General features: G+C 45.5%; 1 protein-coding gene across 1 annotated transcript; it reads right to left on the reverse strand.

Moving 5' to 3' along the window:
- Nucleotides 1-8,543: 8,543 nt before the first annotated feature.
- Nucleotides 8,544-18,223, reverse strand: LOC130296240 (G-protein coupled receptor 39-like). Its single transcript, XM_056547572.1, has 3 exons — nt 18,151-18,223; nt 12,749-14,234; nt 8,544-8,910 (listed from the first exon to the last, which is right to left on the reverse strand). Exons 2-3 carry the CDS (start codon nt 13,581-13,583, stop codon nt 8,585-8,587), a joined length of 1,161 nt encoding a protein of 386 aa, XP_056403547.1. The 5' UTR covers nt 13,584-14,234; nt 18,151-18,223; the 3' UTR covers nt 8,544-8,584.
- Nucleotides 18,224-21,967: the final 3,744 nt, after the last annotated feature.

The raw sequence follows: 21,967 nt of genomic DNA on the forward strand, positions 1-21,967 counted from the left end.
GGGGAAGTACCCTTAGGCTTGTTTGTGTTTTTGTGTTCCTACTGTATCCTGTGGTTACAAGAGAAAGGTCCCTAATTAATACATTAAATATAAGCATCATATTATCTTCTTTAAGTTATAATAATCTTTATATAACACCAATTTATTCTGTAGCACTTTACAATACAGACAGTACATAGATACAGTAAAACCAGACATTACATAGTAACAGACTAAATAACAATTCAGGCAAGAGGAGTGAAGGCCCTGCTCACAAAAACGTGCACTTTATGAGAGATCTTGCCGTTACCTCCATAGGGTAAATGCGCATTAGATTTGTAACTTGCAGAAAAAAATGTAGAGCAAATCCACATGAAAATCCACATAGATTGTGTTACAGATTTGCTGCTAATTTGGTCCAGATTTTACTTTTGTTTTCCATTGGGTCTGCAAATTCGTAACATTAAAGGGGTACTCCACTGGAAAACATTTTTTCTTTCATCAACTGGCGCCAGAAAGTTAAACAGATTTGTAAATTACTTCTATTAAAAAATCTTAATCCTTCCAGTAATTATCAGCTGCTGTATGATCCATAGGAAGTTCTTTTCTTTTTGAATTCCCTTTCTGCCTGACCACAGTGCTCCCTGCTAACACCTCTGTCCATTTTAGGAATTGTCCAGAGTAGGAGCAAATCCCTATAGAAAACCTCTCCTGCTCTGGACAGTTCCTAAAATTGACAGAGGTGTCAGCAGAGAGCACTGTGGTCAGGCAGAAAGGGAATTCAAAAAGAAAAGAACTTTCTCTGGATCATAACAGCAGCTGATGAATCCTGGAAGCAGCATGCAGAATCTGCAGCATATCACTTAAAGGGGTACTCCGCTGTAAAACATTGTTTTTTTTTAAATCAACTGGTGCCAGAAAGTTAAACAGATTTGTAAATTACTTATATTAAAAAATCTTAATCCTTCCAGTACTTATCAGCTGCTGTTATGATCCACAGGAAGTTCTTTTCTTTTTGAATTTCCTTTCTGTCTGATCACAGTGCTCTCTGCTGACACCTCTGTCCATTTTAGAAACTGTCCAGAACAGGAGCAAATCCTCATAGGAAACCTAATCTGCTCTGGACAGTTCCTGACATGGACAGAGGTGTCAGACAGAAAAGAAATTCAAAAAGGGAAAAAAAAACGTCCTGTGGATCATAACAGCAGCTGATGAATACTGGAAGGATTAAGATTTTTTAATAGAAGTGATTTACAAATCTGTATAACTTTCTGGCACCAGTTGATTAAAAAAAAAAAATGTTTTCCGCCGGAGTACCCCTTTAAGTAATATGCTGCAGATTATAAAATCCACACCACATATCACTTTAAGTCACAGTGCGTAGGTAATATTTTAATAATTGCGTCTGATTTGCTGCTGTTGTACTCTACACATCTGTTTAGTGTGCATTTCCCCATAGAGGTCCACATAGGACTTGTACACAGTGAAGTATAAGATGGAGGATGAAAGTAAAGGAAGGAAAACCAAAGGGGGCCAAATACTCAAAAAAGGCAGCTCTGACTGATCTAAGAATGGTCACACTGTTAGCCTCATAGTTATACAGTGATCCCTCAACTTACAATGGCCCCAACATACAATAGTTTCAACATACAATGATCTTTTCTGGACCATTGTAACTTGAAACGAGACTCAACATACAATGCTATGGAATCTGCAAAACATGTCAATGGCTGAAAGAACCGACCAATCAGAATGGACATTTCACTGGTAAAACCTGTGTATTCCTAAAGTGCATGCACTGAATTCCTGTCTGGTAGCGCCCCCTACAGTACAGGGAGGTATTACATGTTCTGTTTTTTTTTAACCTATGCCTTGGTTAGCTGCTCCTTTTGGACACCAGGTGAGGGCAGCTCCATTAAAAAAAATTTAGGACATTGCGTGTACTGTACAGGACCCTGAAGATGCTCTTGTCCTCTACATAGACCAGTGTTTCCCAACGAGGGTGCCTCCAGCTGTTACAAATCTACAACTCCCAGCATGCCCGGACAGCAAAAGGCTGTCCGGGCATGCTGGGAGTTGTGGTTTTGCAACAGCTGGAGGCACCCTCGTTGGAAAACCCTGAATTAGGCAGTGATTACAGCTTCCAGCAGATCTTTCTTACTTTTATATGTAAGGATTTGCTTTATCTGTATTAGTTATCTACTTATTTTTCTTTAATCCTCACTTTTTCCTATTTTTGGATGACATTTTGGTGGCTTCAGAACCAATTACCAGGTTTCCATAGAGTTCTGGTCTCAACATACGATGGTTTCAACATACAGTGTTCATCCTGGAACCTATTAATATTGTAACTTGAGGGACCACAGTATATCCTAAATACAAGAATGATCTAAGAAGACAGAACAACTGACGTTTATTAATGTGTGATTCAGGGGGCATATACAATCATCTAGGTACGGCCTTAAAGGGGTACTACCGTGGAAAACTTTTCTTTTTTTTAAATCAACTGGTGCCAGAAAGTTAAACAGATTTGTAAATTACTTCTATTTAAAAATCTTAATCCTTCCAGTACTGTTTAGGGGTGTCACGATGCCGGCTGGCAGGTAGTGGATCCTCTGTGCCAGAGAGGGATTGGCGTGGACCGTGCTAGAGGATCGGTTCTAAGTCACTACTGGTTTTCACCAGAGCCCGCCGCAAAGCGGGATGGTCTTGCTGCGGCGGTAGTGACCAGGTCGTATCCCCTAGCAACGGCTCAACCTCTCTGGCTGCTGAAGATAGGCGCGGTACAAGGGAGTAGACAGAAGCAAGGTCGGACGTAGCAGAAGGTCGGGGCAGGCAGCAAGGATCGTAGTCAGGGGCAACGGCAGGAGGTCTGGAACACAGGCTAGGAACACACAAGGAAACGCTTTCACTGGCACTAAGGCAACAAGATCCGGCGAGGGAGTGAAGGGGAAGTGAGGTGATATAGGGAAGTGCACAGGTGTAAACACTAATTGGAACCACTGCGCCAATCAGCGGCGCAGTGGCCCTTTAAATCGCAAAGACCCGGCGCGCGCGCGCCCTAGGGAGCGGGGCCGCGCGCGCCGGGACAGAACTGACGGAGAGCGAGTCAGGTACGGGAGCCGGGGTGCGCATCGCGAGCGGGCGCTACCCGCATCGCGAATCGCATCCCGGCCAGAGGCGGTATCGCAGCGCCCCGGGTCCGTGGAACCGACCGGAGCGCTGCAGTGAGAGGAGTGTAGCGAGCGCTCCGGGGAGGAGCGGGGACCCGGAGCGCTCGGCGTAACAGTACCCCCCCCCTTGGGTCTCCCCCTCTTCTTGGAGCCTGAGAACCTGAGGACCAGACTTTTGTCCAGGATATTGTCCTCAGGTTCCCAGGACCTCTCTTCTGGACCACAACCCTCCCAATCCACTAAAAAGAAGGTTTTCCCTCTGACCTTTTTAGATGCCAAAATTTCTTTGACGGAGAAGACGTCCGAGGAGCCGGAGACAGGAGTGGGGGGAACAGATTTGGGAGAGAAACGGTTAATGATAAGTGGTTTAAGAAGAGAAACATGAAAGGCATTAGGAATACGAAGAGAAGGAGGAAGAAGAAGTTTGTAAGAGACAGGATTAATCTGGCGCAAAATCTTGAAAGGACCAAGATAGCGTGGTCCCAACTTATAGCTAGGGACACGGAAGCGGACATATTTGGCGGAGAGCCATACCTTGTCTCCAGGGGAAAAAATGGGAGGAGCTCTTCTCTTCTTATCCGCGAATCTCTTCATGCGTGAAGAAGCCTGTAAGAGAGAATTTTGGGTCTCTCTCCATATGATGGAGAGATCACGAGAAATTTCATCCACAGCGGGCAGACCAGAGGGCAAGGGGGTAGGGAGGGGGGGAAGAGGGTGACGGCCGTACACCACGAAAAACGGGGATTTGGAGGAAGATTCAGAGATTCTGAAATTATACGAGAATTCGGCCCAAGGTAGAAGATCTGCCCAGTCATCCTGGCGGGAGGAAACAAAATGTCGTAAATAGTCACCCAAGATCTGGTTAATTCTTTCTACTTGTCCATTGGATTGAGGATGATATGCAGAAGAAAAATTTAATTTAATCTTGAGTTGTTTACAGAGAGCCCTCCAGAATTTAGACACAAATTGGACGCCTCTATCCGAGACGATCTGCGTAGGCAACCCGTGAAGACGAAAAATGTGTACAAAAAATTGTTTAGCCAACTGAGGCGCTGAAGGAAGACCAGGAAGAGGGATGAAATGGGCCATTTTGGAGAATCGATCAACGACCACCCAAATAACAGTGTTGCCATGGGATGGGGGTAAGTCAGTAATAAAATCCATACCAATCAGAGACCAAGGTTGTTCGGGAACAGGCAGAGGAAGAAGAAAACCAGCGGGCTTCTGGCGAGGAGTCTTATCCCGGGCACAGATAGTGCAGGCTCGCACAAAGTCCACCACATCAGTCTCTAGAGTCGGCCACCAATAGAAGCGAGAGATGAGTTGCACAGATTTCTTGATGCCCGCATGACCTGCGAGATGGGAGGAGTGACCCCATTTGAGGATTCCGAGGCGTTGGCGTGGAGAAACAAAGGTCTTTCCTGGTGGAGTTTGCCTGATGGAGGCTGGAGAAGTGGAAATCAGGCAGTCAGGAGGAATGATGTGTTGAGGAGAGAGTTCAATTTCAGAAGCATCTGAGGAACGAGAGAGAGCATCGGCCCTAATGTTCTTATCAGCAGGCCGAAAGTGAATTTCAAAATTAAATCGGGCAAAGAACAGAGACCACCTGGCCTGACGAGGATTCAGCCGTTGGGCAGACTCGAGGTATGAGAGGTTCTTGTGATCGGTGTAAATAATAACTGGAAATCTTGATCCCTCCAGCAGATGCCTCCATTCCTCAAGTGCTAATTTAATGGCTAGAAGCTCTCGATCCCCGATGGAGTAGTTCCTCTCCGCCGGAGAGAAGGTCCTAGAAAAAAACCCACAAGTAACAGCATGCCCGGAAGAGTTTTTTTGTAGAAGGACAGCTCCAGCTCCCACTGAGGAGGCATCAACCTCCAATAGGAAGGGTTTAGATGGGTCAGGTCTGGAGAGCACGGGAGCCGAAGAGAAGGCGGACTTGAGTCGTTTAAAGGCGTCTTCCGCTTGAGGAGGCCAAGACTTGGGATCGGCATTTTTTTTGGTTAAAGCCACAATAGGAGCCACAATGGTAGAAAAATGTGGAATAAATTGCCTGTAATAATTGGCGAACCCCAAAAAACGTTGGATGGCACGGAGTCCGGAGGGGCGTGGCCAATCTAAGACGGCAGAGAGTTTATCTGGATCCATTTGTAGTCCCTGGCCAGAGACCAAGTATCCTAGAAAAGGAAGAGATTGGCATTCAAACAGACATTTCTCAATTTTAGCATAGAGTTGATTGTCACGAAGTCTCTGAAGAACCATACGGACATGCTGGCGGTGTTCTTCTAGATTGGCCGAAAAAATTAGGATATCATCAAGATATACAACAACACAGGAGTATAACAGATCACGAAAAATTTCATTAACAAAGTCTTGGAAGACAGCAGGGGCGTTGCACAGGCCAAAGGGCATGACCAGATACTCAAAGTGTCCATCTCTGGTGTTAAATGCTGTTTTCCACTCATCCCCCTCTCTGATGCGGATGAGGTTATAGGCGCCTCTTAAGTCCAATTTAGTAAAGATGTGGGCACCTTGGAGGCGATCAAAGAGTTCAGAGATGAGGGGTAAGGGGTAGCGGTTCTTAACCGTGATTTTATTAAGTCCGCGGTAGTCAATGCAAGGACGTAGAGAGCCATCTTTTTTGGACACAAAGAAAAATCCGGCTCCGGCAGGAGAGGAGGATTTACGGATAAAGCCCTTTTTTAGATTCTCCTGGACGTATTCAGACATGGCAAGAGTCTCTGGGGCAGAGAGAGGATAAATTCTGCCCCGGGGTGGAGTAGTGCCCGGGAGGAGGTCGATAGGACAATCATAAGGCCTGTGAGGAGGTAGAGTCTCCGCTTGTTTTTTGCAGAAAACATCCGCGAAGTCCATATAGGCCTTAGGGAGACCGGTTACTGGAGGAAGCACAGAGTTACGGCAAGGGTTACTGGGAACCGGTTTTAGACAGTCCTTGGAACAAGAGGGCCCCCAACTCTTGATCTCCCCAGTGGACCAATCCAGGGTTGGGGAATGAAGTTGAAGCCAGGGAAGTCCAAGGAGAATTTCCGAGGTGCAATTGGGGAGGACCAAAAGTTCAATCCTCTCGTGATGAGATCCGATGCTCATTAGAAGGGGCTCCGTGCGGAAACGTATGGAACAGTCCAATCTTTCATTGTTTATACAATTGATGTAAAGGGGTCTGGTGAGACTGGTCACTGGGATGTTGAACCTGTTGACGAGAGAGGCCAAAATAAAATTTCCTGCAGATCCAGAGTCTAAGAAGGCCACAGAAGAGAAGGAGAAGGCAGAGGCAGACATCCGCACAGGCACAGTAAGACGTGGAGAAGCAGAGTGGACATCAAGGATTGTCTCACCTTTGTGCGGAGTCAGGGTACGTCTTTCCAGGCGGGGAGGGCGGATAGGACAATCCCTCAGGAAGTGTTCGGTACTAGCACAGTACAGGCAGAGGTTCTCCATGCGGCGTCGTGTCCTCTCTTGAGATGTCAGGCGAGACCGGTCGACCTGCATAGCCTCCACGGCGGGAGGCACAGGAACAGATTGCAGGGAACCAGAGGAGAGAGGAGCCGAGGAGAAGAAACGCCTCGTGCGAACAGAGTCCATATCTTGGCGGAGCTCCTGACGCCTTTCGGAAAAACGCATGTCAATGCGAGTGGCTAGGTGAATAAGTTCATGAAGATTAGCAGGCATTTCTCGTGCGGCCAGAACATCTTTAATGTTGCTGGATAGGCCTTTTTTAAAGGTCGCGCAGAGGGCCTCATTGTTCCAGGATAATTCAGAAGCAAGAGTACGGAATTGTACGGCATACTCGCCAACGGAAGAATTACCCTGGACCAGGTTCAACAGGGCAGTCTCAGCAGAAGAGGCTCGGGCAGGTTCCTCAAAGACACTTCGAATTTCCGAGAAGAAGGAGTGTACAGAGGCAGTGACGGGGTCATTGCGGTCCCAGAGCGGTGTGGCCCAAGCCAGGGCTTTTCCAGACAGCAGGCTGACTACGAAAGCCACCTTAGACCTTTCAGTGGGGAACTGGTCCGACATCATCTCCAAGTGTAATGAACATTGGGAAAGGAAGCCACGGCAAAGCTTAGAGTCCCCATCAAATTTATCCGGCAAGGATAGTCGTAGTCCAGAAGCGGCCACTCGCTGCGGAGGAGGTACAGGAGCTGGCGGAGGAGATGGTTGCTGGAGCTGTGGTAGTAACTGTTGTAGCATAACAGTCAGTTGAGACAGCTGTTGGCCTTGTTGCGCAATCTGTTGTGACTGCTGGGCGACCACCGTGGTGAGGTCAGCGACAACTGGCAGAGGAACTTCAGCGGGATCCATGGCCGGATCTACTGTCACGATGCCGGCTGGCAGGTAGTGGATCCTCTGTGCCAGAGAGGGATTGGCGTGGACCGTGCTAGAGGATCGGTTCTAAGTCACTACTGGTTTTCACCAGAGCCCGCCGCAAAGCGGGATGGTCTTGCTGCGGCGGTAGTGACCAGGTCGTATCCCCTAGCAACGGCTCAACCTCTCTGGCTGCTGAAGATAGGCGCGGTACAAGGGAGTAGACAGAAGCAAGGTCGGACGTAGCAGAAGGTCGGGGCAGGCAGCAAGGATCGTAGTCAGGGGCAACGGCAGGAGGTCTGGAACACAGGCTAGGAACACACAAGGAAACGCTTTCACTGGCACTAAGGCAACAAGATCCGGCGAGGGAGTGAAGGGGAAGTGAGGTGATATAGGGAAGTGCACAGGTGTAAACACTAATTGGAACCACTGCGCCAATCAGCGGCGCAGTGGCCCTTTAAATCGCAAAGACCCGGCGCGCGCGCGCCCTAGGGAGCGGGGCCGCGCGCGCCGGGACAGAACTGACGGAGAGCGAGTCAGGTACGGGAGCCGGGGTGCGCATCGCGAGCGGGCGCTACCCGCATCGCGAATCGCATCCCGGCCAGAGGCGGTATCGCAGCGCCCCGGGTCCGTGGAACCGACCGGAGCGCTGCAGTGAGAGGAGTGTAGCGAGCGCTCCGGGGAGGAGCGGGGACCCGGAGCGCTCGGCGTAACAAGGGGCTATATATACTACAGAAGAAATGCTTTTCTTTTTAGATTTATCTGATGTCATGACCACAGCGCTCTCTGCTGACCTCTGCTGTCCATTTTATGAACTGTCCAGAACAGGAGAAAATCCTCATAGCAAACATATGCTGCTCTGGACAGTACCTAAAGTAGACAGCAGAGGTCAGTAGAGAGCACTGTGGTCATGACATCAGAGAAATCTAAAAAGATAAGCATTTCCTCTGTAGTATATATAGCCCCTAAAAAGTACTGGAAGGATTAAGATTTTTAAATAGAAGTAATTTACAAATCTGTTTAGCTTTCTGGCACCAGTTGATTTAAAAAAAAAAAAAGTTTTCCACGGTAGTACCCCTTTAAGGAGAAATTTAACAAAACAGAATCTATAACATGTCACTTGATTCTATTGCAGAGAGTCTGATTCCATGATCTCTTGCTTGTGTCTCCCAGGACCCCGATTCTGGAGGAGCCCCTTTTGTGCAGGGTGTGATACTATGCAGAAAGGCTCTGCAGAATTGGCGGGATGTCAGGTTGTAAAGCAGAGGGGTAAGACAAGCATTGAGATAGTAAAAACTGTTAGTAATGGGCTGTAAGGTGATATAAGAGCGGTAATAGGTATCTGTCCACTGCTCTTTACTCCGCAATACAGTCATGAGCCTCCGAGATTGGAACGGCAGCCAGCACACAGCTAACACTCCAACGATGCAGCCTGAAACGAGAGAGGTTGTATTACAACAGATGTATCCAAAAAACATTCTTTATGCATTGTTCCGATTCCCGTTGTCACCGCTACTTTCTTCTTTCTGATGAGGTGTTGGCCTCTAAGCCAATCACTGACTGAGGCGGGACAATGGTGTGGCCAGTGATTGGCTGAGAAGATTCTGCAGAGATGAGTAAGGGTGCGTTCCCACAGGGCGTATACGCAGCGTATTTGATGCTGCACAAATTTTACGGCAGCAGCGGGAAATACGCTGCGTATCCCTTGCTCACTATACACACAGGGCTTTCCGGCGGCAGCCCTATGTGTGTAGTGAGTTTTGGAGGCGGGGCCGTGTGCCGGCGTGTCGGCAAGGAATACGCAGCGTATTTCCCGCTGCTGCCATAAATTTTGCGCAGCGTCAAATACGCTGCGTATACGCCCTGTGGGAACGCACCCTAACAGTATTATGTATTATCCAGTCATTAATCGCTGGTAATAGTATTGGACATGGTGTGCCCACTTGTGGGAAATGGTGTGTCCACTGTGTGGGACACCAAGAGGGACATTATTAAAGGGGTTATCCAGGAAAAAAACATGTTTTTTTTTATATATCAACTGGCTCCAGAAAGTTAAACAGATTTGTAAATTACTTCTATTAAAAAATCTTAATCCTTTCAGTACTTATGAGCTTCTGAAGTTAAGGTTGTTCTTTTCTGTCTAAGCGCTCTCTGATGACACGTGTCTCGGGAACCGCACAGTTTAGAAGCAAATCCCCATAGCAAAGCTCTTCTAAACTGGGCGGTTCCCAAGACACGTGTAATCAGAGAGCACTGAGACAGAAAAGAACAACCTTAACTTTAGAAGCTCATAAGTACTGAAAGGATTAAGATTTTTTAATAGAAGTAATTTACAAATCTGTTTAACTTTCTGGAGCCAGTTGATATATTAAAAAAAAACATGTTTTTTCCTGGATAACCCCTTTAATGTTTGAGGAACTAAGGAAAAAAGATAGAGAGGGTGCTGGAAAATCAGGAGCCTAATATGTTTCTCCGGCAAGTTATGCGGAGATACGTTGTGACTGAAAGAAGTCATCATGTTATTCTGGGGCAGATGGAGAAAAAAGGGAAAGTGAATAACTGCGATCAGAAAAGATGTAACCTGTGACTCCTTGGTTGTAACTGGAAATGCTCCTGATGTATAGAAACAAAAGAAAGGGGCACAGGGGCTACAGGGTGCATAACTTACACAGGATTCAGTGCCCAGTAGCTCTGTATTTTACACAGAACTACTGCATGTTCATTCGTTTGACGGAATTACTGATACACGTTAAAGTTCCGCTAGAGCAGCAGAATCCCAATTCAGAGCAGAATTTGCTCAGTCCAAGGACCCTGAGGATAACTCAGGAACAAATGAACAGAAAAGGGAAATTAATCACTGATTTGACCCTGTTTTTTGGTGGTAAATTGCACTTTGCAAAAGTTTGCACAATGGGTGAAAAAGTTGCAAACTTTTAGTGGAAACACTTAAATTTTTGCACCAGCCGGTCATGTCAGCCCGATCACACTTATGGGGGAAGTACACATGACTTACGCCCAGCCAAATGGGTAAAGAGAACTTGATTTACATAAATAATGATAAATCCCCTCCCCCCCATAATAAGTGTTAAAAGGTTTCACACAAAGGGAAAGTCTCTGCCACCCAATGTCGTATCTGCGCTTTGGCTAATCCAGCCACCACCGGGGGTGCATACCTGGGGGGGGGAGGCAAACATAGGTCTGGCACAGATGCTAATGGTAAATCCAGGACACTTGATCCCCAGACGAGCGAGCGTTGCTATTAGCTGTATGCGCTCATGCATATACAGCTGGAAACCTCCTCTCTGTGTGATCCGCATCTGCGGCCTACACTGAGAGGAGACGTGACCTCCGTCCCCCACGCAGTAAAGGCGCCAATGACATCACTCATCGGCACCTGCACTTTGGAGGCAAGAGGACGCAGCCAGCCTGCGCTCTGGAGGAGACTGCTGCTTGGGAAATGATGAGGTAAGTATACGTTTTTTTTTTTTACTTTTTTCCCCTGCGATCTTGGGGAGGGGGTGGTTGGTGGGGGTGGGGGAGTGTGTGTGTGGCTGGCTACCTGCCAACATAGCTACCTACCTGGCTACCTAACCCCATAGCTACCTACTTGGCTCCCTACCACCAAAGCTACCTACCAGGTTACCTACCACTATAGCTACCTATTTGGCTACCTACCACCAAAGCTACTAACCTGGCTACCTAACCTACATAGCTATCTACCTGCCCACCTAACCAACATAGCAACCTACCTTTCTACCTATCTACCTATTTATTTATTTATTTACCTACCTATTTACATTCCCAGCTATCTACATAGTTACTTACCTAGCAACCTACCTACCTTTTAATTTATTTATTTACCTACCTACTTATGTACCAAGCTACCTATCTACATAGCTACTTATCTAGCTACCTGTGTTCGTACCCACCCACCTACCTACTTATTTATTTATGTAGATAACTACCTACATAGCTAGCTACCTAGTTATATACCTAGTTACCTACCTACTAATTTATCTACCTACATAGCTACCTACCTGGCTACCAACCTAACTGAATTACTACCTACCTATCTATATACCTAGCTACTTACCTACTTATTTATCTACGTACCTACTTATTCTACTTTTTTACCTACCTGGCTACCTACCTATTTTCCTATTTATCTACCTAGATACCTACTTACCTAACTAGTTAGCTATCTACCTACTAATATGTCCACCTACTTGGGGGGGGGGTTGATTTACCTGCCTATGGGTGGCGCTACTTATTAAGGGAACCAACTGCTGTGGGATATACCTACCAAACCTACCTAATGGGGGACCTACTAACCTAAGCACTTTGACTGCACAGGATACCAAGTGGACATTATTACAGTTTTGGGCCTATAGATGGGAGATTGTATAGAGGAGTAGAGGGTACTGTAAAAATGTGCAGTTTAACATATTTGTCCTATAGATGATTTAGAGAAGACGTTTTGGTTGAAAGAAGTTGACATGGTGTTCTGAGCCAGATGAAGAAGAAGAGGAAAGAGGACAATGATGATCAGAAAAAGCCTAAATTGTAATTCACTTATTTAACTGTATGGTAAAAAGGGGGAGGGGATGTCGATGCACACATGTGGGGTGCGCTGATACAGCACCTCAACAGGGGGTCAAGAAGCACTAGGTAAAAACTCTGCTGCCACCTCCTACAAATTTGCCTTCCTAATTATGGATTAACCTTATCAATTTTTTATTTGTGAAAGTGAAAACCATCTACTATAAACTATAGGGCTAAAAGAAAGTTTAAATGAATTCATAGCAAAAACTGAGGAATACACCGACAAGTACCCTGGGTGTTTTTTTTTTTGGTGAGGGGATATAGTGATTTTTTTTATGGCAATAAAATCTCATAGACAGCTATGCATTCCGTGTGGAGTCCGCACATAGAAGGAACAGGTTCATTCTTTCTGCTGTCACGGAAAACGGAATTTCCGTGGCAGAAACATTTGGCATGGAAGTTCTGCTGTGTGCACACAGCGCAGCAGAATCTAATTGAATACAATAGGACTCTGCTGCTGCAGAATGTCCATGCAAAATTCCAATGTGGAATTCCACACGGAAATTCCGATGTGTGAAGATAGCCTCATGCTAACTTAACACTCACAGTGAATTCTTGTATGTATTGGAGGGATATTTTTTTATTTTTTAAAAACTAGTGCAAGTCGAAAGAGAAGAAGTTCCCAAGGTAACCAAGATGTTAGTTCACTTTTCTAGAGCAGAACTTACCTAGTAGTTTGGCATTTTGTCTGCGCACAGCCACATGTCGTCCATAGAACCTGCCCAATAACTGTATAGATCCATTGGGTCCAGTAATTTCCAAACTGTCAGTCCTGTTCCCCTGCAGAGTTCTCCTCATCTTCCAGCAGGTAATGGCTACCACCAACAACGCACCCAGGTATGTAAGGAAGGATGCCCAGATGCTGACTTTAAAGAGCCCTATCATTGGGCTAAGTGGTGTACACACCAATACTTGCTTTTCCTCAACTGCATTAACACTGATGTTTTCCAATCCCATAGAAAAAAGCAAAGGCAGACCAGCCAGCAGGGAAGCTATCCACAGCAACAAAATCCGTAAGCGCACCCTTGAAAACTGAATGTGAAGGCTCAAAGGATGACAGGTTGCACGGTGTCTATCATAACTCAAAGAGAGTACATTAAAAATAGCAGCATAGCAAAGCACTTCCCATAGGTAATAGAAGCCAGAGCATCCAGCAGCTCCCAGCGGCCATGGAAAAGGACTCCAGATACTGCTATACAATTCAACGGGGATGCCCAGCACCAGCTGCAAAATGTCACAGCATGCCAGGCTACAAATGTGGTGACTAAGTGAGGCATGAACGCTTCGCCCCTCACGGATGTTCCTAAGTACCCTTATGACGACAGTGTTCCCCAAAATTCCAGCCAATAGCAGAAAGACATAAGCCAAGGACACTAAAGACTTGGCACAAACACCGAGCTTCACTGGTTCCTCAGGGTCGGCAGTCACAGTTGGCATTGGTACAAGCTCAGGTCTGGCTGTGCATACATTGAATGCAAACCCTTCTATATAATGGGAATGCATGGAAAATTCCAAAACTGGTATGATACTTATAAATATATATATGTATATATATATGTGCAGTTCAATGGTTAGTGGGTCCTACAGATTGGAAAGGAGCAACACGTAGCTTGGCTAATCCTCCAATCCTCATGACATTTTCTTGGATAATCTTTATTGAAGTTTTGCAGGATTGATCCTCACTATATACAGTCAGTTGCAATATCCGTGTATCCGTGTGTTCTGTTCTATTCACTCGCTGTCTTGTTAGTCAGTCGGCTGTATCTTCCTATGGTGAAACAGAATGTTGGTGTCCTCAATGTCTATTACTTAGCTTGTTCCTTTAATGTCCTGCCATCCAGTCTCTTCTGTTCCATGCTGCTTGACATCTCCCCGCTTTCACTCTTCCGTCTTCCTTAGTTGTTGCTATATACTTCTTGAGATATCACATTCTTGCTCTCCTTTTTTTTTTTTTTGGCACCCTGCACCCCTCGCTTTTTCTGACTTCAGAGAGGAAATGACAGGATGTTAGTGTAAGGAGTGTCAGAATGTGAAGATGCTCGCTAGGTCACTGATTTAAGGGAAGGGTCTATGGGTGGCCTGTGGCCAACTGTGCCCCTTGCTATAAAGTTTTTCTTATGTTTTAGTACTTACTGCACAATAAAAACATGTTTCCTGGAAAAAAAAAAAAGAGTAATTTTTACATTGCTGAGCCATAACTTTTATACAATTTGTAGGCCATGCTAGATGCTGTAAAGATACCGTATTTTTCGCCGTATAAGACGCACTTTTTCTTCCCCAAAACTGGGGGGAAAAAGTCGGTGCGTCTTATACGGCGAATACACCCCTATCGCGGCGGTCCCTGCGGCCATCAACGGCCGGGACCCGCGGCTAATACAGGACATCACCGATCGCGGTGATGCCCTGTATTAACCCTTCAGACGCGGTGATCAAAGCTGACTGCCGCGTCTGAAGGGAAAGTGACACTAACCCGGCTGTTCAGTCGGGCTGTTCGGCACCGCCGTGATTTCACCGTGGCGGTCCCGAACAGCCCGACTGAATAGCCGGGTTAGTGCTTACAGGACACCGGGAGGGACCTTACCTGCCTCCTCGGTGTCTTCTCCGTTCAGGGATCCCCTGTATGGCCGGCGCTCTCCTTTCTCGTCGTCGCGTACGTGCGTCGGCGTGCGTAACGACGTGATGGCGGCGACGGAGAGTGAGGATACCCGGCCGGCAGCAGAGACGTTCCGGAGCGACGGGGACACGGCGACAGCGATGGAGCGACATCCAGGGCAGCGGTGACGGGTCCGGAGCGGCGGGGACACGTGAGTATTACCTCCTCCTGCAGTGGTCTTCAATCTGCGGACCTCCAGATGTTGCAAAACTACAACTCCCAGCATGCCCGGACAGCCAACGGCTGTCCGGGCATGCTGGGAGTTGTAGTTTTGCAACATCTGGAGGTCCGCAGGTTGAAGACCACTATTGGGCTCAAAATCTTAATTTTTTTAGATTTTGTCCCTAAAAATTGGGTGCGTCTTATACGCCGGTGCGTCCTATAGGACGAAAAATACGGTAAGTATTTTTATTGCACAGGTCATTACAATTTCATTTTTACTTAAAAAGGGGGGTTCTTTTTTCGGGGGAAGATTTTTATTTAAATAAATAATTTCACATTTTTTGAATCTGTTCCACTAGTGGACGTGAAGCTGAGAACTTGATTACATACTAAATGCTTGTAGTACTTATACTTATACAGTGTTATTGCCTGTCGTCATTGTCTTTCCTCCTAGCATAGCCTACTGGGCATACACAGATGGCAGACAGTAGCATTGCGCGGTACCAATTGGTTGACAAAGGGAGCCTCTTCCTTCTGTCTCAACACCTAGATGCTGTGGTCACTATTGACGGCAGCATCTAGGCGGTTAAAGGGGTTATCTTGCTAAAGATATATTATCCTCTATCCAAAGGATAGGGGATAAGATGTCTGATTGCTGGGGGCCCGCCGCTGGGACCCCCTGCGATCTCCGTGCAGCACCTGCATTCTATGCAGGGCTGCGTCTCCAGTCTCGGAAAGCTCTTTGTTTCAGGAACTGGGGATGTGACGTAACACCACGCCCCCTCGTGACATCACGTGGCGCTTTAAGGGGTTAAGTTATTAAATGTTACTGTGCATATATATATATATATATATAGAGAGAGAGAGAGAGAGAGAGAGAGAGAGGTAGAGAAGGTAGCACTCCGTATTAAAATATGCATGGGTGCCTTCCGCTGTTGATCCTGGTGGGGACCCAAAGGTATATACTTGAAGAAAAGTCTGGGATTGCCACCGAATTTTCTTCAAGTATATATATATATATATATATATATATATATATAGTAATAATTAATAATAATAATTTATTTATATAGCGCCTACATATATATATATATATATATATATATATTTCAATGTGAATAGTAAGACCGCACCGGGGACCACCCTACGTGCAAATGATTACCCAGACTGCCAGCCCAGGATAAATGAACAGTAATTCCAACAAATCACCGCACAAGTAGGTCTTGGATCAGAATAAGTTGGTGGTTTTATTCCCAAAAAATGCAATGTTTCGGCAATGCTTGATAAAGGCTATTGCCGAAACGTTGCATTTTTTTGGGAATAAAACCACCAGCTTATTTTTATTCTGATCCAAGACCTACTTGTGCGGTGATTTGTTGGAATTGAGATATATATATATATATATATATACATACATACATATATATACATGTGTAAAAGATGGTTAAGGACGGCACCAATAACTGTGAATGACTCAAAGGTCAACTGGAACAAGACCAACTTCCAGAAAGCAGTGCAGCAATGGAGACAATAAAAGTAGAGTCGGCGGTGGTGCTGGAAACAATTGGCAAAATACATGTATCAGATAATGGTAATCACAAGAAACAGAAGTTTTCCGCACTCACCGCAAGGCTTCAGACTCGATGCTCCTACACGGAAATGCCGGCGGACCTGGACGACACGAGATGCATAGCGCTCAGAGGCCAGAGGCCTCTGAGCGCTATGCGTCTCGTGTCGTCCAGGTCCGCCGGCATTTCCGTGTAGGAGCATCGAGTCTGAAGCCTTGCGGTGAGTGCGAAAAACTTCTGTTTCTTGTGATTACCATTATATATATAAGTTTTCTGTAACATCTTTAACATAGGGTGATTGTCCTTTGTGGCTACTACTGGTAGGCTTGACACATGGAGGGGTCTGTGTTATATCTAACTGCAGGGCTTAATAACAACACATGATGTCACATTAGAGGAATGTGGTGTCACGAACCCTGTGTTTTCTGCAGTATATACCATGGTCATCCTCTTTATCTATGTCACCCTTTATCAAAATATGTACTTAAATAAATACTGAGATAACAGGAATTGGGATCCAAGAAAGTGCACACATCACAAGGAACTAAACCTAGGAGAGCATGGGAAATATAAGAAAATAAACAGAAACATTAAATACACGCTGAACATCCCTACTAGATACAGTATGTTCATGTGCCATGTGTCAGTTTTTTATGGCTTAATAAAATATTATTTCTACATCAAAACGAATTACCATTTCTCATGGCATCAAGACACTCAGACGCCTTTTCTATAAGTTATTGTTTCAGAAGCAGGGAGATGGGAAGGAAGGTGAGAGAAAGCTTCTATATACAGCGGTCCCTGAACATACGATGGTAATCCGTTCCAAACGGACCATCGTTTGTTGAAACCATCATATGTTGAGGGATCCGTGCAATGTAAAGTATAGGACAGTGGTCTACAACCTGCAGATGTTGCAAAATTACAACACCCAGCATGCCCGGACAGCCAACATCTGGAGGTCCGCAGGTTGTAGACCACTGTCCTATACTTTACATTGCACGGATCCCTCAACATACGATGGTTTCAACAAACGATGTAGTTTTGCAACATCTGGAGGTCCGCAGGTTGAAGACCACTGGTATTGGAGTTATACTCACCTGTCCCCGCCGCTCCGGACTGTCACCGCTGCCCTGGATGTCGCCTTCCATCGCTGTTGCCGCGTCCCCGGGGTGTCCCCGACGCTCCGGCAAGGCCTCTGCTTCCCCGGCATCCTCGCTCTCCGTGGCCGCCATCACGTCGCTGCACACGCCGCTCCTATTGGATGACGGGACGGCGTGCGCAGCGACGTGATGACGACTATGGAGAGCAACGATGATGCAGGGGATCCCGAAGAGGACGCGCCGGAGCCCCGAGGACAGGTAAGTGATCGTCAGCGGACCACACGGGGCACCGTAAACGGCTATCCAGTGGCAGCTGAAGCAGTCTGCGCTGTCGGATAGCCGTTTATGCGATGGCCCTGACATACAAAAGCATCGTATGTTGATGCTGCCTTCAACATGCGATGGACTCTGAGAGGCCATCGCATGTTGAAATGATCGTATGCCGGGGCCATTGTAGGTCGGGGGGTCACTGTACACATTTATTTTTGTCCTTTAATATAGGATACCAGACAGAAAGACTTCAACAGGTTCTTTGATATAGAAAACCATCTTTCAAGTCCCTTATTTTAAGTTGAGTTAAATACCTAGAGTCTATGGGGAGACTTATCAAAACCCGTCCAGAGGAAAAGTTGCCCAGTTGCCCATAGCAACCAATCAGATCGCTTCTTTCATTTTTAACAAGGCCTCTGCAAAATGAAAGAAGCGATCTGATTGGTTGCTATGGGCATCTGGGCAACTTTTCCTTTGGACAGGTTTTGATAAATCTCCCCCTATACTTCTGGAGAACCTATTGGGTCTGTGCATCATACAGACAGTCCATTGAATTTAATGGGAATTGTGTAATGCTTCATTTGCCCTATAGAGGTGCTTTAGGGAAACGGAACAATTCGCTTTCAAAGGCCTTTCGACAAAGGACAACAACCCAAAACAGCTGTCTACATATGGGATACTTTCCCTTTTGGGAGTGTTTCTGTCTTGGCTCCTGTAGAAGCTAAACCTTTTCTTGACATATAGCTACCTACAAAAGGTAGCTCCAAAGAGCTGCATAACCTTCTACCCAGAATTCCCAGTGGAGCATGAATACCCTAAAGGTCTGCAAATGCTTTTTGGGGCCCTCTTCAAGGAGAAACAATACCCCTTTGGTCCCAGAGAGTACACACAAGTGATTTTCATGAAATAAAGAAGAAGTATCACGCTGAATCACGCTCCTACCCAAAGAATAGGGGATAAGTTTTAGATTGCGGGAGGTCCAACCCGCTGGGACCCCCCTGCAATCTCCTGTACGGGGCCCTGACTCTCTCTGGAAAAGGAGCATCACAACCCTCGCTTGAAGCCGCGACCAGCTTTCTCCCTCCATATATCTCTATGAGAGAGACGAAAATAGCCAAACAACTCTCCTGTAGAGATACATGGTGAGATCGTGTCGACCGGCACTACGTGTTGGCGCCCCTGTACAGGGGATGACGGAGGGTCCCAGGCCGTTCTTTGGATAGGGGATACGTTTTTTAGCCTGATCTGCTTTAACCCCTTAAGGACCGGGGTTTTTTCCGTTTTTGCATTTTAGTTTTTTCCTCCTTGCCTTTAAAAAATCATAACTCTTTCAATTTTGCACCTAATAATCCATATGATGGCTTACTTTTTGCGCCACCAATTCTACTTTGTAATGACGTCAGTCATTTTGCCCAAAAATCTATGGCGAAACGGAAAAAAAAATCATTGTGAGACAAAATTGAAAAAAAACACTGTTTTGTAATTTTGGGAGCTTCCGTTTCTACGTAGTAAATTTTTTGGGTAAAAATGACACCTTATCTTTATTCTATAGGTCCATACGATTAAAATGATACCCTACTTATATAGGTTTGATTTTGTCGTACTTCTGGAAAAAATCATAACTACATGCAGGAAAATGAATAAGTTTAACCCCTTAAGGACCGAGGGTTTTTCCGTTTTTGCATTTTCGTTTTTCCTCCTTGCCTTTAAAAAATCATAACATCATAACTACATGCAGGAAAATTAATACGTTTAAAATTGTCATCTTCTGACCCCTCTAACTTTTTTATTTTTGCGCATATGGGGCGGTATGAGGGCTAATTTTTTGCGCCGTGATCTGAAGTTTTTAGCTGTACCATTTTTGCATTGATAGGACTTATTAATCGCTTTTTATTCATTTTTTCATGATATAAAAAGTGACCAAAAATGCACTATTTTGGACTTTTGAATTTTTTTGCGCGTACGCCATTGACCGTGCAGATTAATTAACAATATATTTTTATAATTCGGACATTTCCGCACGCGGTGATACCATATATGTTTATTTTTATTTACACTGTGTTTTTTTTATGGGAAAAGGGGGGTGATTCAAACTTTTAATAGGGAAGGGGTTAAATGATCTTTATTCACCTTCTTTTTCACTTTTTTTTTTGCAGTGTTATAGTTCCCATAGGGACCTATAACACTGCACACACTGATCTCTTATACTGATCATTGTTATCCCATAGGGACCTATAACACTGCACACACTGATCTTTTACATTGATCACTGGTTTCTCATAGGAAACCACTGATCGATGATTCTGCCGCTTGACTGCTCATGCCTGGATCTCAGGCCCTGAGCAGTCATTCGGCGATCGGACAGCATGGAGACAGGTAGGGATCCTCCGGCTGTCCTGTAAGCTGTTTGGGATGCCGCTATTTCGTCGCAGCTATCCCGAACAGCTCCCTGAGCTAACCGGCATGCTTTCACTTTAGACGTGGCGTTCAACTTTGAACGCAGCGTCTAAAGGGCGCTATTAATGCCACTATTAATGCCGCGATCAATGCCGGGCGCTATTAGCCACGGGTCCCGCGTTATAGATCGGGAGCGGACTCATGACGTAACGTTACGTCATTGGTCCTTAACAGCTTAAAGGGGTACTCAGGTGGGAAAAAAACATTTCTTTTCAACTGGTGCAAGAAAGTTAAACAGATTTGTAAATTACTACTTTTAAAAATTCTTAATCCTTCCAGTACTTATTAGCAGCTGCATACTACAGAGGAAATTCTTTTCTTTTGGGATTTCTTTTCTGTCACGACCACAGTGCTCTCTGCTGACACCTCTGTTTATTTTAGGAACTGTCCAGAGCAGCATATGTTTGCTATGGGGATTTTCTCCTGCTCAGCGCAGCTCCCATTCATTTGGAGTTTTTTTTTATGGGGAGTTCTCCTGTATTTCACACTGTGAACTACACATTTTAGCTGCCACTGATTTTAGATTTGGGAATGCCATGCCAAGATGCCTCCCAAACTATGGCAAAACATATTCCAGATAGAGAGTGAATTGTGTAGTAGAATTCTGTATTCTGTGAGATATTTTTTTAAAGAACCAATACGTTGTGGGAAGATGGACCTAATGTGGAGATTTTAAAATCCTAGGAAACCCCTTTAAACAATGGGAAAGCTAGATCATAGGATCGACTAATCTCATATCACCACAGAAGTGTGCATAAAAAACTACTGACATACCCTTTCTGCATTCATTAACAAAAAATAATGCACCAAGGACAGAAGCTCTGGTACCCTGTTGGGCCCCTTCTAGTCTGGATACAAGATAAGATATGGTTGGACATGGAGACATACAGGTTCCATATAGTATCCTGCAGCACATTTGCTACAGATGTTCCAGCTGGGCCTGTAGATCCTGCACACTTGTAAGTTTATAAAGCTTGTGTCCCAGATGGTCCCATCAATGCGCGATTGGCGATAAATCTGGTGACTGGCAGCCAAGGGAGTGTTACCACCTGGTGGAGACATTCCTGGGAATCCCTTGCTGAGAGTGGGTGAGGATTATCCTGCTGAGAAATATAGATGGAAGCCATGAGAGGTGACATATGTGGCCGCAGGATGTCCTGTACATATCACTGAGCTGTCAGTGTCCCTCATATCACTACTAGGGGTGACCGACTGTCATATGCGATGGCTCTCCAGATCATCACACCAGCAGGGGGCAGTGTGTCTCTCCACAGCAAAGACAGGATTGAAGCGTTCAACATGAGACCTCTATACTCCAACCCATACAGAACCTGGATTAGTCACTTAAAGGGTTCCTCTCATCAAAAAAAACTTTTGATATATTATAGATTAATGTATGCAGAATAACTTTACAATTGCATGTTATAAAAAAATATGCTTCTTTCTATTTAATTTTCCACTTTGAAGAAATGACCACTAGGGGTCTCCCTACCAGTCCTGTCAGCAAGCATTTCTGACTCATGCTGGAGTCCTAAACACTACGAGCTGCCAGTCTGCTTTGTTCACAAAGGAGAACACTCTGAGCTGCCAGCCTGCTTTGTTCACAGACTGTTTGGCTGTGAACAAAGCAGGCTGGCAGCTCTGAGTGTTTAGGACTCCAGCATGAGTCAGAAA

Source organism: Hyla sarda, chromosome 12 (genome assembly GCF_029499605.1).
Source record: "Hyla sarda isolate aHylSar1 chromosome 12, aHylSar1.hap1, whole genome shotgun sequence".
Classification (NCBI taxonomy): domain Eukaryota; kingdom Metazoa; phylum Chordata; class Amphibia; order Anura; family Hylidae; genus Hyla; species Hyla sarda.